Raw genomic sequence first — 16686 nt, 5'->3', positions numbered from 1 at the left:
GGTTGGGGGCCAAGGAAAGGAGTTTGTGCTTCTTCTCTGGCAAGTGTGTTGGCTTCTTCGTTCCCTCTAATTCCCGAGTGGCCAGGAACTCCAATACCACCTTAGAATGGATGATATGTGAGCTTAGTGCTCTGATTGCTGCCTGACTATCAGAATGTATCTTTATATCACATATTTTGGTATGCAAATATGCACAACCGAAGATGTACTTTGAATGATTGTAGGAAGTCTGTGGTTGAATATGGATCATTGTGACCATTAGGACTTTTGATCAGCAAATACCCGAATACCCCTGCAAAGTTTCAATGAATTTAACTGTTTTCCATTAGGATTTTGCGGAGTCCTTTCGTTATGCTTTACAATAACAAAAACAAAAAATAATCAAAGCTAAATCGCTGACAAATGTCAAATAAAAAAGTATATCTTCGAAGTATGACCCTAACTAACTATTTTCTCAGAGAGAGTGTAAATTTAGAGCTTTCTAGTGGTGATCTGGTCTGAAATCCAGCAAATGGAAGGAAACATTCAACATGCGGGCGACTGAATGTCGCTACGGGTAATCACTTAGGTCCAGTTATGGCAAAGCTTCTCCATCGCCATCCGCAATAAAAACGGGGAGTTATATTACTGGAGACAAGCATTCTTGTCCAATTTTATAGCCAAGACATCAAACAGGAGAGGAAATATATCCAGAAATCATTTTCGGGGAAAGAGCGAGCTCCATCCTTAACTTGACAAATCGGTGACAAAATCGAGAAACTTCTCAAAGGACCAGAATAAAAACACAAGCCAAAAACTGGAACAAATCTCAAGAAGTGCTAAGAATAACGAATAAGGTTGGCGTTTCTAGAGTATTTTGCGAAGAAGCACAGTTAACATGGAAACTACTAAAAGAAGTGTTCGAGTCAAGTCCAGGAATAAGAACGGTGTTACCTATTGAATGTGAAGGGTGTTTTTTTTTTGGGTATATAACTTTGAGTTGGTATTACTATTCAAGATGGCGACCGATTTAACAGCTGTTGAGTGATTTATTCTCAGTTTAGTTTGGCAATTCATCGTGAATAGACTCACGCCTAAACAACGCTTGCAAATAGTGTAATTTTATTTCGAAAATAATGGTTCTGTGCGGAATACGTATCGCGCACTACGTCCATTTTATCGTCAACAAAATCGTTCATCAGAGCAGTTAATTCGATTAACCATGAAACGTTTTCGCACCACGTTTACTCTTATTGATAACTCGCATCCCCAGAGACGCCGTACGGTGCGTACAGAAGAAGCTATTGCTGCTGTAGAGCGTAGCGTTGAGGAAGACCCGAATGAGTCTATCCGCCATCGAGCACAGGAATTGGATCTGTGTCCATCCACTTTATGGAAGATTTTGCGGAAGGATCTTGGTTTGCGTGCTTACAAAATCCATTTCGTGCAAGAATTGAAGCTAAACGATCATCAAGTAAGGCGTAGATTCGTCGAATGGGCCCAAAATGTGATTGCCGTTGTTCCCGATTTTCATAAGCGAATTTCATGTTGCCGGGTAACCAGATCCATAGAATATGTACCTAGATGAAAGAAAAAATGCCCAATATTTCCGTAACTATAAAGCGGACTTGGATTGTATAATTTTGAGTATCTATATGAATTAACAATTTGAAGGTCCATTCAAATCATCAGAATCATAGAAAATTCAAGGATAATTGAAAATAATACGCTACCCAATATTTCGGTGAATACAGATTCGATTAGATTGATATTTGCATGTATATATGTATAATATATTCTTTCAAGCTTCGTGTAATATTCTTGTTAATTAATGTCATAATTATGACATATTCCATATCATACCGTATAAAATGCAAGCCTACTTAATATCTTGAAAAGATAACATTGACGTCAACAGAGGCGGCGCAAAGTGTGGGCGAACACCTACGGTCTCACGTTCATGGTTCACGTGTACCGTGTAGTAACGATATTTTCTAGGGTAAGTTACCCTGGTTGTGGTGACTGTTGAGAAAAATTCCACACTAAATCAACATTTCGAAATTTTTGGTATTCTTTATGAACGAAACAAGTTGAAAAATATATCAAATCAACATATTTAAAAAAAATCAGGATTTACATTTGACCATGAGTGGGATATACCGTGCGAATTTGCAAAATAACTTTATTAAAGTTAGGCAAATAAAATACAAGCTCCTCCACAACCTTATTCTTAATAAGTCTACTGCTTCCTTATTTCAAATGGCACACCCAATATATTTTTGTATCTTTAGACAGCTTTTTTATGACTATTTCGGCAATATGCCATACCTTGGGTAAAAACTCAATTCGAATTGTCCAAGTTCAAGATCTTATTATAAACCGCGAACAGTCTTATAATACTGCGTATTTTCAGAATCGAAAAAGAAAATTTTTTTTCGAAAAAGTCTTCTTCTGCCAAAAAATTTAAAAAAATGTGAGTCCTCATCCCCAGCATTTTTTTCATAAGAATCCCATTAACTCATGAATCGTTGAGTTTTTACCCAAGGTATGGCATATTGCCGAAATCGTCGTCAAAAAAGCTATCTAATGATGCAATAACGTATTGGGTGTGCCATTTGAAAAAAGTAAGTAGGAGTATGTTTCCGGTATAACTGGAAATTGTAGAGATCTGAAAATATTTTAGGGAGAAAGATCATTGTCTTAAATCCCAATATGCAAAAATTCAGCTCGAAATTATGATTAGTTTTCCATAAACGTCTAATAAGCCATTCCGGTGAATCACCCTGTATAAAGTTCTTTAGAGACCATTGGTGCAATTTGCGCATTGATAAAGGAGCGTTTAAAAGCTTTCCTCATTTTTTTCATGTTCTGACTGCAACACATTTCGAACCAGAAACTGTAAAGCCTACATAAGCTTTCAAGTCCATGTCAAGCTTTATTCACGTTCTGATTGATATTGTTCATAAGTAGTAGGAAGTTATCTGAAAGGATTGGAGTGCCAAACCCCAATCTCAGAGCTTCATTAATAATTCCAGTATGCATATTACGAAATGAATAGGGATTTGGCAAATTATTTGTTCTCGGGCCAACACAGTGTAACGATTAGAATTCAGCATGGTAGACGACGCCAGCCAGTCTGGCTTCCATTCCATTCTCCGCAGACTTCTGCTGGAAACTGATTGTGAAATAGGTACGATTACTCATCCTTGTGTGCCATCATCGGGGTATCGACTTCATTCCGCCTAGCGAAATTGGAGCAAAGCGCCAGAAATGTAGAAGAAGAAGATCGAATTCTGGCGACTCTGTGTCTGCAGTGGTAACTGAAATTTGCACTTGTCGAAAATAATACCAAGAGTGCCAAGAATCTTGTTTTCTCATCGAAAGAGTAACCAAATACCTTCATGATGTTTCTTGATGAGTAATTTCAAGTATTTTTTTCACTTTTCGCTTTTCTAGCTTTTCGTCATTTGGATTGAATGGGTAATTTTAAAATTATCAGGATAATAACATTTTGAACTGACATATTAACCGAACCCCTGGTCGAATTTTGCTCTTTGATGAATTCGTTCGAGATCCGAGCCTAAATTTCAAGTTTCTAGGTGCTCTCACTTGAGAGTTATCATGTTTTTGGCGTGGCGGATTTTTTTTCTAATTTTACCACAAATTCTGAATCGAACTATATGGCTTGAGAACATTCTAGGCAAAAAATTCGAATATTATTGACATCTTGCTGAATTAATAGAGAATATTCTGTATTAGAGTTAATCTATTTCGTATGGAATCAATCAGTTGTATCTTCTTTCATCTTGGCGTTTTATTATTTTTTTCCCTATTTTTGGCATTGTGTTGATGCAACTCACCAAATTTCTCCGATAGAAAATGGTCAGAAACCTTTTTTCATCTAAGTATCAATATTTCTATGGTTTCAACTGTAGATGAGCAAAGAAAAATAGAGCTCCCTATAACACAAGCTGTCTCCTTCCGTCAATCTCATTATTTTTATAATTTTTACGAATTTCTATCAAATTTGAAAATATATTTTATAAATTTTTATATCTCAAAATGGATTAGAAAAAAACGAAAAAATCCACACTATCTACTGTTTCAATCGATACAGTTGTAATGAAATGGATGCACCAAAAGATTATTTTCATAGGTCTCCAGAATGAAAGGGCACAAGTAACAATCCATTTCAAATAGCATATGAAATAACGCATATAGGATTAAACGCAACAATTTAATTAAGAAAAAATGAAGAAGAAATAGTAATGAATTGAGTAAAAAGCATAGAAATGAAAAGATTAAGTGATCATCAATATAGTACCAGAAATAGAGGAAATTGGATTATTTTTCCTCGAACAATAAAAACGATAGGTCAGAGGTCACATACATACCTAGCCCCCTTTATTTACAATAAGGTTCCAACAACAATAAAAAATTCCGCAACTCTTAATGAATTCAAGAGGCAAATCAAAATTTGGTTGAAAATGATGTCAGCAAGAGTGGTCGAAGAAATGCTCTGTATAAAAAATTCATTTGTTCATGTTTAGATAATGTACCTGCTCGCTCAGTTTTTCTTCCCTTTCAAGATGAGATGTATTTTCTTTTTATATATATTCGGGATTTGCTTCTCTTTGAGTGTCCTTTTGTTTTTGAGTAAATGAAATAATAATTTCCCACACAAGGCAGATCCAGTGGCTTGCCAATGGATGTGCCTTCGGGAAAGATATATATTTTTTTCTAATGTTTTTTTTGACATTTTGAGGGTTAATGGAACTCTTGTTAGTTTAATTAGTACATAATGTTATATAGATTGTAAGAAAGTTTTGTATGTGGGTCAAATAAACATTTTAATTATTATTATTATTAATTATTAAAGGAAGAAGACTGTGTTTATCATACGATGCTAAATTTTTCTTGCACATCAACAGTTGAAACCATTGAAATATTGAGACTCTCAGAAGAACAAAGGTTTTTGACCATTTTCTATTATTTATATTGATACCATACGATTTTGTATACTTTTGAAATCAGTGAAAATTAAGCTTTCTTAAAATGGCACAGAAATCTAGTGTTCCCATTCAAAAATAACTTTGGGTCATAGCTTCGTAATTGAGAATTCTGCTTAACAGACGAGCAAGTCATCAAGTTTTTACGTGAAAAAGTGCCTGTATAATGTTTAATTTCAGAGCTTTATCATCAGTATTAGAGGAGATATAAATTTTTTTCGATATCGCCATTTTTCCAATTTTCGTTTATAACTCAAAAACGAAAGAAGGTGGCCAAAAATGAATACTACTCTTGTTACTTTATCAGAAAAATAGAACAAGGATTAGGTATCAGATTCTGTCTATTTCCTCTAGTTTAAAAGTTGTATTGCTAAAACATCGAAATTTGCCCACCCCGTACAGCTCACCCTATCGGGAAGCTTTATATACATAATAAATTCTACTCGAACATTGGTATACCTTTTCAATTTTTGAATTTCAATAATGGTTGGTTGTTATTCCTTCAATTATTGAGAAAACGAAATTCATTTGGGCATAACTTCGGAATCATATAACGGTTTTTCCCTAATAACAAACTGAACTGTTGTTTGAGCTTATATATTTTAATTGTATTCCAATTTTCAATAGACGGTTGAGGCCAGCCAAAAAGAACAAAAAATAACGAATATGTAGTTCTGTATCTGTGATCTCTACTTATTCAAAATCATCCTCTCCTAAGAAGCATAGAAAAGGGTTTATATTTTCTATGCATCTCACCCTCTCCTATCCCTTTCATCTCAATGGTTGACAGTAGCATAGTTATCAATCAGCGGATACACAGCCAAAGAAACCCATCAATTCATAACCTATTTCATTCCACATCGTTGTTCGTTATTATTATTCAATAATAAATGTAAAAACCCAAATGTTTCATCAGAATCTAAGGGCATCCCAATCCGTGGTAGAAATAATACGATTCTTTACATTCCACAAAAATTGGTGTTTGGATAAGGGTGCTCTAAACAACAACAATGAACAAGAACAAGAATGAGCTATTACTGCATGCTCTATTACCTCATGAGGAGTTTTTTAAGTAAAACGAAAACATTGTCGTTATTAATGGTTATCATGCAATAAATTTGAAAAGTACTTACAATTTTATTTTCGGAATGTACCGAATGCAGATCGATGAATTTAGGAGGTGTAGGTCTCTCACTGATGCTCCTCAGAGGTGACTTATCTTCAACAGAAGCTCTCTTCTCCTTATGCTTCTCTCTATCTGAATAATCCTTCGGATGATTATCATCAATTGCATGTCCATGGTAGTCCCTGTGGATACCTTGAGAATCGACGAAGTGAAGCTGAAAAGTATGCTGGTTTCCATGGGAATCGACATAGCTTCCCGAATCTCTCTTTCGTTCCTTCTGGTGTTCATGGGAGTGATCGTGATGGTGACCTTCTGGATGAGTATGAGGAAGAACTGGAAATTCTCTCGGGTGTCCTTGATGTACTTGTGTATCTTTCATCAAAGATTCCGCGTTGGACTCATGACGATGGTGATGGTCCGATTTTGTGGATTTGCCATGTTTCTTTTCGTCTTGGTGATCTTTGGAATGATGATCTTTAGAGTGGTAATCTTTGTGATGTTTATCGTGGTCCTTGTGTTCCTTATGCTCTTTATAATGATGGGGAAGATGATGATGAGAGGCTTCAACCAAAGTTGGTTGAATGTGGGTAACGAATTGTGCCATTATTGTCTGTTATTTCACTCGATTGTTAATAGGGGATTATCACATTTCTGGATATTATTGTACCTGAATTCGAAGTGAAATATTGTAACAATAAATTGGAGGTAAGAAATGATTCTTGCTGATCGATAGTACTTAATAAATACCTTGTAAAATGGAATATCTATGTCAGAACTTGTTTTTGAGATACGTTGAGGTTAAAAACAAATTTTATATTCACATCATGAAGTTATCAATAATTTTTCCAAGAAGATTTATTCATTTAAGAAAAAATGTTGTATTGATTTGAAGAGTTGATTGAGCATTTCACATTTCAAATGGGGTAACGAACCGACTGTTAGGACTTTAATGTTAGGTTTCGCTAAACTTTTATCGTGGTGATTTGATCGATGAAATCATTTCATCATGTGTTCAAACTTCAATTTTGACTCTTCCATAGAATAAAGATTTCCAACGATAATCAAGGAGTTGATCAGTCAATCAAAGTTTTATGAAACCCGTCGTTAGTTTTGATTCAGTTATCAATGTTAAAATTCAGCTAATGATTATGTCACACCTTCAGGGCTTGATATTTTGGGGATTTCTATAATTTTAAAACTTGAGTGGATATGTCTTCGTACCATTTTTGCATGAATCATTTCATGAGTTCATTCATAAATAATATATTTTTGCACACAACGATATGTTTTTAATGGATTTTTGTGTTTATTCATAAACTAAATATGCGTTCGTGCATACTTCCGTGAATATGAATACAGATTTTGTTTTATGATTGAAAAGTACAGTTTTCTATATTCACAAAAGGTCAATTACTAAATTGTTAACTACTATGGTGAATTCCCAAGTAAATATGAGCAGGACCAAAAGCAATTTGAAGAGAAATTGCATAAAACTTTTTGGAGTTATGGTAGAAGAGTCAATAATGTTCTTAATGCCATGATAAAATTGCTCTCATTATCAAATGTGAAATTCATATTGTCAATTTTGATTGTGGACTTTTCGTGTGCACGTTAACCAAACAGATATCAATCTATCATTTTAATTTTTTATGTTTTTTTTTTAAATTGAATTCTACAGATTTCTTTAATTACCTCACTCCTACAGTTCAATACAATGAGAAACATTCTGAAAAAATTTCTATTGAATAAATGAAAGATACGATTCTATAAAATGTTCTTCGAAGTAGTATTTCCAGAAATCATTATTTGGCATCAATTTTGGAAATATTTAATCGAACTTCATGGAAATACACATAAAAATGAAGGTTCACTGTTTCATATTTGCTTGTTTCCAATAATATAAATCTGTTTTTTTTGCCTAGAAGCTTAGATGCTTCTCAAAATATTCTTAAGTGCATATTGTTTCAAGTAATTTAACCCATTCAAATTTTGAAAATTTCCTCCTTCAAATATTTGCAAAAAAACAATTGATTTCTTTATGATTATCATTTAAAGAAGTGTATCTCGCCATTATGTTTTGGAAATAATTTCCTGGAGTGAACTAGAGATTTATTGAACGTAAAGTACATTCAAAACTATTTATATGTTCAATTCGAAAGAGATCCTATTAGACAGACATTTTCAGACATTATGGTTAAACTCAGATTTCAATGCAAAATATAAAGGACAAGTAAATTTCATTCTGTTTTCATTCAGCTTCAAAATTCAGATATTCGCCACATTACAATTCATTGCAAAAGTGTAGGTATCCACTTCGAATAAGATAAAGGGGAAATCTTTTTAGGAAATCATTTATTTTTTCGAAGTGATTGGATTAATATGTACACATATGTTATATTTGAACACCTGGTTTCAAAATAATACCGAAAAGATAATATATTTTGTAGCAATTGAACTACTATTGTTGTCTATATTTCACTGATCTCTGATATTGATCATAATCAATAGAAATCTATTCATGATTTTTCCGTGGAAAATGTTTGAACAATATTGGTATCAATATAGGAGCATATCAAAGTAATGTTTTCAAAACATTTCAGGAAACATTCAACTTCATTACACAAGGCAATAAAATTCTATTGATATAAGTATAAAGGTATATACTTGTGAATTATTTATGAATTTTGATATCCACAATGACCATTTTTTTGGAATAAAATTCATTAGGACCAAGATGTCGAAAGTTTTCCCTAAAATTTTTTTATCGATTTTATTCCGAATACAAAAGATTCCAGTTAACTCTATAGTCCGAGATCTTTGTTTACTTTCCAGTATATATGAAAGATTGTTTGAATCATTTCTTACCCACCGAATTCAAGGCACATCAAGAAAAATCAAACATTCCGCTGCACACTAAACAGTTTCAATATTTTCCAGCACAACACGATATTTACCAGTTGGTATATAGAGAGTTAGAGGTTATGTCAAACTGCTGGAACCGCCTAGACTTCGGAGATGCTGGACCGAATTTAACAACAAGGATTCCAACGAGTCTCGTCAGAGGAAAACACAGAGATTTTCCGAACAGTTTTCCCGCCCATACATTTGATCAATACCTACTTGTGGATGGTCCAAACTTGAGGGATGCAAGTTTAGACTCGGGGTGGTTCGTAGACGATCTACTGTTCAGGGGTCTGGTATCCATACTTACTTCCATTTTCTTGAAACATCCAGGGCTTTCAGCATGCGTATTACATGAGAGGAAGCTTTGCAAATGGGTTTTCCCGAATTGCCATAAAATTAGCACCCTCGCAAACCCCTTTGCGGAAAATGTTATTTCGTAGAGCTCCAGACACTATGGAATCGAGGAAACGTTTCGATGTCAATTTTTTTCACTTGGATCCGGACTATTCCATAAATAATAGATGACAACAAAAATCTTCTGACTTGAATTTAGAAAATTTTGAATTATTGAATCTATGCAGTAGAACCGTAGTAAAGGGTGTTTTTTTTAGAGCTATAGAACTTTAAATTGCAATAAAACAACGATGGATTATTCGATTGACATGAATTTTATTCATCCGCAAGATAATCTTGTGACATTACATTTTAAATATGATTTCTGGCATATGACCGCCACGGCTGGCTCGGATGTAGTCCAATCTGGACGTCCAATTTTCGATGACTTTTTCCAACATTTGTGGCTGTATATCGGCAATAACACGGCGAATGTTGTCTTCCAAATGGTCAAGGGTTTGTGGCTTATCCGCATAGACCAATGACTTTACATAGCCCCACAGAAAGTAGTCTAGCGGTGTTAAAACACAAGATCTTGGAGGCCAATTCACAGGTCCAAAACGTGAAATTAGGCGGTCACCAAACGTGTCTGTCAATAAATCGATTGTGGCACGAGCTGTGTGACATGTTGCGCCGTCTTGTTGGAACCACAGCTCCTGGACATCATGGTTGTTCAATTCAGGAACGAAAAAGTTAGTCATGATGGCTCTATACCGATCACCATTGACTGTAACGTTCTGGTCATCATCATTTTTGAAGAAGTACGGACCAATGATTCCGCCAGCCAATAAAGCGCACCAAACAGTCAGTTTTTCTGGATTTAACGGTGTTTCTACATACACTTGAAGATAAGCTTCACTCCAAATGCGGCATTTTCGTTTGTTGACGTAGCCATTCAACCAGAAGTGCGCTTCATCGCTAAACAAAATAAAATTGAATCTATTCATGATGAATTGCCAAACCAAACTGAGAATAAATCACTTGACAAATGTTGAATCGGTCACCATCTTGAACAGTAATGCCAACTGAAAGTTATATACCTCGAAAGAAAACACCCGTTATAAAGAATAGATCATTTTTTCTTTGGTAGAACTTATGGTTTGTCTGTATATGGTGAGCAAATTTCGATGTTTTAGCAGTACAACTTTTAAACCAGAGGAGATAGACAAATCTGATACCTCATTATCGTTCTCTTTTTCTGAGAAACCAACAAGAATAGCATTCATTTTGGCCACCTTTTTTTATTTTCGAATTATATAAAATAGGCAAATTGCCATATCGAAAAAAAAAGATATCTCCATTAATACTGCTAATAGAGCTCTGAATTCAAAACATTATAAAGCCACTTTTTACGTAGAATTCAGTGGAATGCCTGTCTTTTTAGCAGGATTTTTAATTAAGAAGCTATTGCCCAAAGTTCTGTTTTTTTTAAATGGGAACACTAGATTTGTGTGTTATTTTTTGAAAGCTTAATCTATACTGATTTCAAAAATATACAACATCGTATGGTTTGTGTTGTCACTATAAGGTCTTACATACTCGTATTATTTATTCTTTGTTCCTTTTCTAATTAGATTTTTGAGTTTAATCATATAAATGCGTTATATCATAAATATGCTATTTGAAATTGATAAGGACTTGTGCGTATTCATTCTGGAGACCTATGAGAAAATTCTTCTAATTATCCGTCTCATCACAACTGTATCTAAGTATTAAAACAGTCAATCATGTGGATCAGTATTCAGTTCGTTATTTCCAAACCCATTTTGAGATATAAAACTTATAAAAAATACATATCTAAAATTGAATTTTGTAGAAATCAGGAAAAAGCATAGAAATAAAGAGATTGAAGAAAAGAGTCGGCTTTTGTTATAGAAAGCTCTGTCTGTGCTCATCAACAGTTGTAACTATAGAAATATTGAAACTCTTAGATGAAACGTATGCTCTTGTTATAGAAAGCTCTATTTATTTGTACTCATCAACAGTTGAAACTATAGAAATATTGAGACTCTCAGATGAAAAAAGGTTTTTGGCCATTTTTTATTATTTATATTGATATTTTTTCTTCAATTTAAGAATTTATTTTTGATTTATTATTTGTCTTTTCATAAATACTCACTCCTTCAAATATGCTCAGTAATTCTCTCCTCAATATTCAAAAATTCTCATTTGGTAATTTTTTTTTCTTATAATTGTAATTAAATAGCCTTTTTCTCCGAAATCCTCCTCAATTTTATTATAGTTAATTATAGAAATGGACTCTTATTTGATTCCATATTTTGGCTTTATTTTCATTCTAGCATTTTTTATTTATTACAAAAATTTCTACTCTTATAAATTCTGCAGATGATTCCTGCTTATAATTTTTTTTGGTTTTTCAGTTCTCAACCTTGATGCGAAATAATTAGATGAATTATTCATTCTTATTTTATTTTGAATATAAGAATAATTTCATTTTTCAAATCAAAAACTCTCGATCTGATATAAATGAACGGCTGTTACAATATGGAACTAATACCATATCATATGGGTATTGCTATTCTTAAGTTACTAAACCATCACCTCGAAAAAACTCCATCCTATTCTGTAAACTAGATCATTGTATCAAATATCCTTATCTTATCAGATTCAATATCATACCTCCTCTCACACAGCGTGCCAGAACATTTCAGTTTTTCTCCTATATCAATTCGAAATGTACCTACTATGATAAAAAAAAAATCCATTAATGAAAGAAACTCACCAGTGGAATAAAATACATATTTCGAAAGGAGTACCTATATTGAATGAATCTTTGGATATGATATGAGAAATTGTAAGTGAATTTCGATTTCTCCCGAATTCATCTGAATTTCAATCATGAAATGACATCTGTGTAGTTTCATTGGTTTAAGCGCTCGTTTATGCATCCAATTGCTCCCTTGGAGACCACAGATCACGCTCAAAAGTTCCTCACTTCACGTGAATGATTTTCCCCTAATTCATTTGAGAATTTATGTTTGAATTTTTATATTTATAATTTGGAAGCCGTGGTACCTAATCACGAAATGTCACAGACTGTAATATTATATTTATTTGCAAATAGATCGAATCCTTTGAAAAGAAATTATTGTGTCATTTCTCTCCATATTCTGCTCAATTTCCTTTAGTTCTGGAAACGGTATCGGCATGAAATACTGCTTGAAGCTGAAATGATTTTTCTATATGCACACCTCAATTCTATTTTTCTACAATATTCTTGTCTAATTTTCCATGGTTTTCATGATGTGATTAGCTCGAAACTCTGTACGGAGCTTGAAATTGGTATTCCATATACACACCTAGAATCTCTACTCCTCTGGTTTTGTGGTCACGAAAATATTGGGTAATTTTTTCTCTCGAAAATCTCCTTTAATTTCCATGGTTCTGATCGGATGATCCTTATAAAGTTTTGCACTAGACTTAAAATTGTAATTCTACATCTAAATGCAAATTCTCACCCCTAAAAGAATATTTCCCATTAATGAAGTCTACTGCGCTATCCTAGTTCCCAATATTTCCTGAAAATCTCAAGTTTCTAGGTTATTCCGTTCGAGAGAAATCGTGTACATGGACGGACAGAATCGATATTGAACGAAATAATTGAGCAATACTCGGAGAATCTAGGAATGAAAAGAAATATTTATATTGTTTCACTCTTCAAGATTGCAAAAGCTAATCTTACCATTGAAATTGCATTAAAACCATTAATTTCAAATCATAGAATTTTACTAAGGTTTTGATGAATTTTAACGGCATAGGTATTGGGTATACTTCGTCTACTTTGAAGGCTCTAGAATATTTTGTGCTTTTCTTGGTTTTTCATTCAACAATTGTCGCTACTTAGTAGTTAATGCGTGGTCATCCCCATATAAACTTTTGCGTATCACTAGATGTGAAGCATGTTATTATTGAGCGATTATTAATGATTCACGAAAAATTACTCATTTAAATATGTTTAAAAAAATGCCATCCACTTCGACCGAAAAGATAAACTATTCAATGATATAATGTTCAGTCTTAGGTTTAATCTCCTTATTGGAGTTGATCAAAATTAGAGCAGTGTATTTCGAAAAAATCTTGGGTTAGATAATTCTATTCTACATCGACTCGTGAGTTAAAGTTCCGCAAAAAAATCTGATGTCATTCTTTCTATAATTACTGTTCACTTTTCCAGGTATGGAAAACTTTCAAACCAAAAATGGGATGGATCAAAAAAAAAGAATTACAAGCCATTGAACCATCGAAATCAAAAGTACATAAAAAAATAACTGCCATTGCTGCATTATCAAGTAAAATACCGCCAGTAATCAAAGAAGCAGCTGTGGAAGAGGATACGTCCAATTATGAAGAGCGGAAAACAAAAAATAATAATGCTGCCGCTGACAACTCGATAAAGACTGATAAATCACATGATAGAACGTTTACCTATGAAAAATCTGCAGATTCAAGAACGAGAAACAGTTACAGTGTACCTGAGTCGAGTCATTCTAGTCGTCAAAATGTTCAAAAGACCATTACAAGAACTAACAGTGTTCCAGATAGCATAAGATCCTCTGGAAGGAATTCTAGCGTGCAAAGTCTAACGTGAGTATGTCACAAAAAGAAAAAATATTCGAAGGAATTACGCTATCAAACTATTTTCCTCACATTTTGCATTCAAAGAATTCAAACATTATGAGATTGACTACTGAGCGTGAAGAAGATAGTTTAATAACATAATTTTGTTGTATCCGTTATTCATAATACTTTTTGAGTGAAGCTATGGCGGGTTTCCGTATTCAAATACCAATGCTCTACCATTTCTATGATTCCTTTAGTAAATTCTATGGAATGTACCTTTCTTATTTCCACAAATTTTTTTTATTGCAATATGACAAAAGAATAATGTTTTCCATATTATATTCACATTTTGAAGAAAAATATAGCTTCTGAATTTTCTCTCTCAAAGCTGAGGGTTTTCTATTAAAGAAAAATCCTCCTAGCTAGTTATAGAAACACAGAATTTTAGTCGTTTCTGTGTTTTCCGGAAGTCACAGACTACTTCCTTCGAGTTTAAAATTGCCGTTTATCCTCATTTCAAGTGCTTTCTCTATAACTCTTAAAATTTTCATTTTGGGTATAGGGTTTGCCGACCTATTTTCATACATAAAATTGACTAAAAGAATAAAAAATATCGGTTTTAATTCGAAAATCTTGAGTTGTGTTGAATTTGAAGTTGGTAGAATCGAAAATCAAAAAGGGTTTTTACGAAAAAACTTTCTTTGTAGTAATATTCAAAAAAATTTAAATTGGCATTTATCCATAAAAGTGCCAATAACTCATGAACCATTGAGTTTTTACCCAAGTTATGGCATATTGATGAAAGTCTCATCAGATAAGCTATCTAATGATGCAATAATATATTGGGTGTGCCATTCGAAATAAGAAAGTATCTAGTAGTCCATTTCCGGTATAACCGGAAGTTGTGGAGATCTGAAAATATTTTGGGGGGATAGATCATTGTCTCAAACCCTGACGTGCAAATTTTCAGCTCAAAATTATGATCAGTTTTCCAAAAACGCGAGGAGAAACACAACAGTCAGCTGGCAAGGTTATGGGATCAGTATTCTGGGATGCGCAATGTATAATATTCATTGATTACCTCCAAAAGGGCCAGACCATCAACAGTGATTATTATATGGCGTTATTATATCTTTTAAAGGATGAAATCGTTAAAAACGGCCCCATTTGAAGAAAAAAAGGTGCTGTTTCATCAAGACAATGCGCCGTGTAACAAATCAATGGAAACAATGGCAAAATTGCATGAATTGGGCTTCGAATTGCTTCTGCATCCACTGTATTCGCCAGATCTGGCCCCCAGCGGCTTTTTCCTGTTCTCAGACCTCAAAAGAATTCTCGCTGGAAAGAAATTTAGCGGCGATGAAGAAGAAATCGCCGAAACTGAGGCCTATTTTGAAGCGAAAGACAAATCTTACTACAAAAATGATATCGAAAAGTTGGAAGATCGTTATAATCGCTGTATCGCCCTCGAAGGCAACTATGTTGAATAATAAAATCGAATTTTGCCAAAAAAATGTGTTTACTATGGTGGATTGGGGACTTTTAATGAGCCTGTTACTTGTCTCATTCCAATATAATCAAATTATCTTTGGTCATATGCTCACAAACTTCATACTTCTTTCATTACTGGCACTTCAAGATCTTGATTGTATAGGCATTTTTCCTATATTTTGTTCCATCTTCTGAACTGCGAATGTTGTTTTCTTGTGAAAAATTTGTAAATTTGTAAGAGGAGTTTACTGTGATGGAATTTATAAACTACGTTAATGCAAGACAGCCTTGTCTTTGCATCTTTTCAGTATGGATGTCGTTGAAATAGCGATTATTTGCATCCATCAATTTCTTTCAATATTCTGATCGAGCAGAAACTTCATTCACAGCACGAATACTGTTAATGACGAAAAGTTGAGGAAGTTCACTTAGTTTTATTGAAAAGCTATGTTCCATTTCCCTTCTTCGTGGAAGCGATTTGAATGCTCAACTCATTTCTTCCAGGCGTTCTTTCTAGGAGTTCAATGGCATTAGTACATTAGAAAAATAAGAAGTAAAAGGTGGTTCAATTAGTGCATCAGGATTTTAAAACCAAAGATGCATTTTCATCGTGTTCAACCTTATTCTGAGGAACATGTAATTACTCCTTCAAACAGAAAATATATATTTTTTATGGGATATCATTAAAAACTGATATTTCAAACATACCATTTCAATTTTTTATGAAAAAAAATAATAAAATAAAAAGAAATAATAAACATGGATATTTCATTACACACTATATCCCCTGCATTACCAAAATGCAAATTCACATAAATATATCAAGAAATATAGACATCAAGTTCACATAAGACATAAATACCGTGAAAAATAATATTCTGTTTTCTTAGTGAGAGGAAAGATTTATCCATAATTTTGAATATTTTTCTAGGGTAGTACGTGAACAATATTGTTGCTGTTCCAAATGGACCTCATGTGAACGCATACTATGCTTGACAGTTAGTATAATGGCATTAATCATTGTGATTCTTATATTTATAATAGGTATTTTATCATACAATCATTCAAAGTCTAAACATTGAAAATTGACCCTAGTTTTTAGTCAACCTCTATTGTAATTCATGACATTATATTTTTTGTAATTCGTTTTCAATACTTATAATTATTATCGAAAAATTTTAAAAAGGTTTTCATTGATTATTC

At 33.4% G+C, this 16686-nt stretch overlaps 2 protein-coding genes across 14 annotated transcripts in view; one reads left to right on the top strand and one right to left on the bottom strand.

The window, feature by feature from the left end:
- Positions 1-9139, bottom strand: part of LOC123672919 (ankyrin-2-like) — a 178751-nt gene extending 169612 nt beyond the window's left edge. For 4 of the 10 annotated variants that reach the window (XM_045607269.1, XM_045607272.1, XM_045607275.1 and 1 more), the window contains exons 1-2: positions 8980-9139; positions 6122-6781 (exon numbers count right to left, since the gene is read on the bottom strand). In XM_045607269.1, coding sequence (XP_045463225.1) covers positions 6122-6718 — 597 coding nt within the window. In that variant the 5' untranslated portion in view covers positions 6719-6781; positions 8980-9139. Of the gene's footprint in view, positions 1-6121; positions 6782-8979 lie in introns of those variants that run through there. The other 6 variants (XM_045607277.1, XM_045607285.1, XM_045607274.1 and 3 more) reach the window with 4 other exon arrangements.
- LOC123672923 overlaps positions 1-16662 on the top strand; it is a 36264-nt gene extending 19602 nt beyond the window's left edge. Inside the window, exons 1-3 of one of the 4 annotated variants that reach the window (XM_045607288.1) lie at positions 12072-12226; positions 13607-14016; positions 16415-16662. In XM_045607288.1, the coding sequence (XP_045463244.1) occupies positions 13631-14016; positions 16415-16565 (537 nt within the window). In that variant the 5' untranslated portion in view covers positions 12072-12226; positions 13607-13630 and the 3' untranslated portion in view covers positions 16566-16662. Of the gene's footprint in view, positions 1-12071; positions 12227-13416; positions 13542-13606; positions 14017-15987; positions 16285-16414 lie in introns of those variants that run through there. The other 3 variants (XM_045607289.1, XM_045607287.1, XM_045607290.1) reach the window with 3 other exon arrangements.
- Positions 16663-16686: the final 24 nt, after the last annotated feature.

This window comes from Harmonia axyridis, chromosome 2 (assembly GCF_914767665.1).
Source record: "Harmonia axyridis chromosome 2, icHarAxyr1.1, whole genome shotgun sequence".
NCBI lineage: Eukaryota > Metazoa > Arthropoda > Insecta > Coleoptera > Coccinellidae > Harmonia > Harmonia axyridis.
This window is presented reverse-complemented; position numbering and strand designations above follow the sequence as displayed.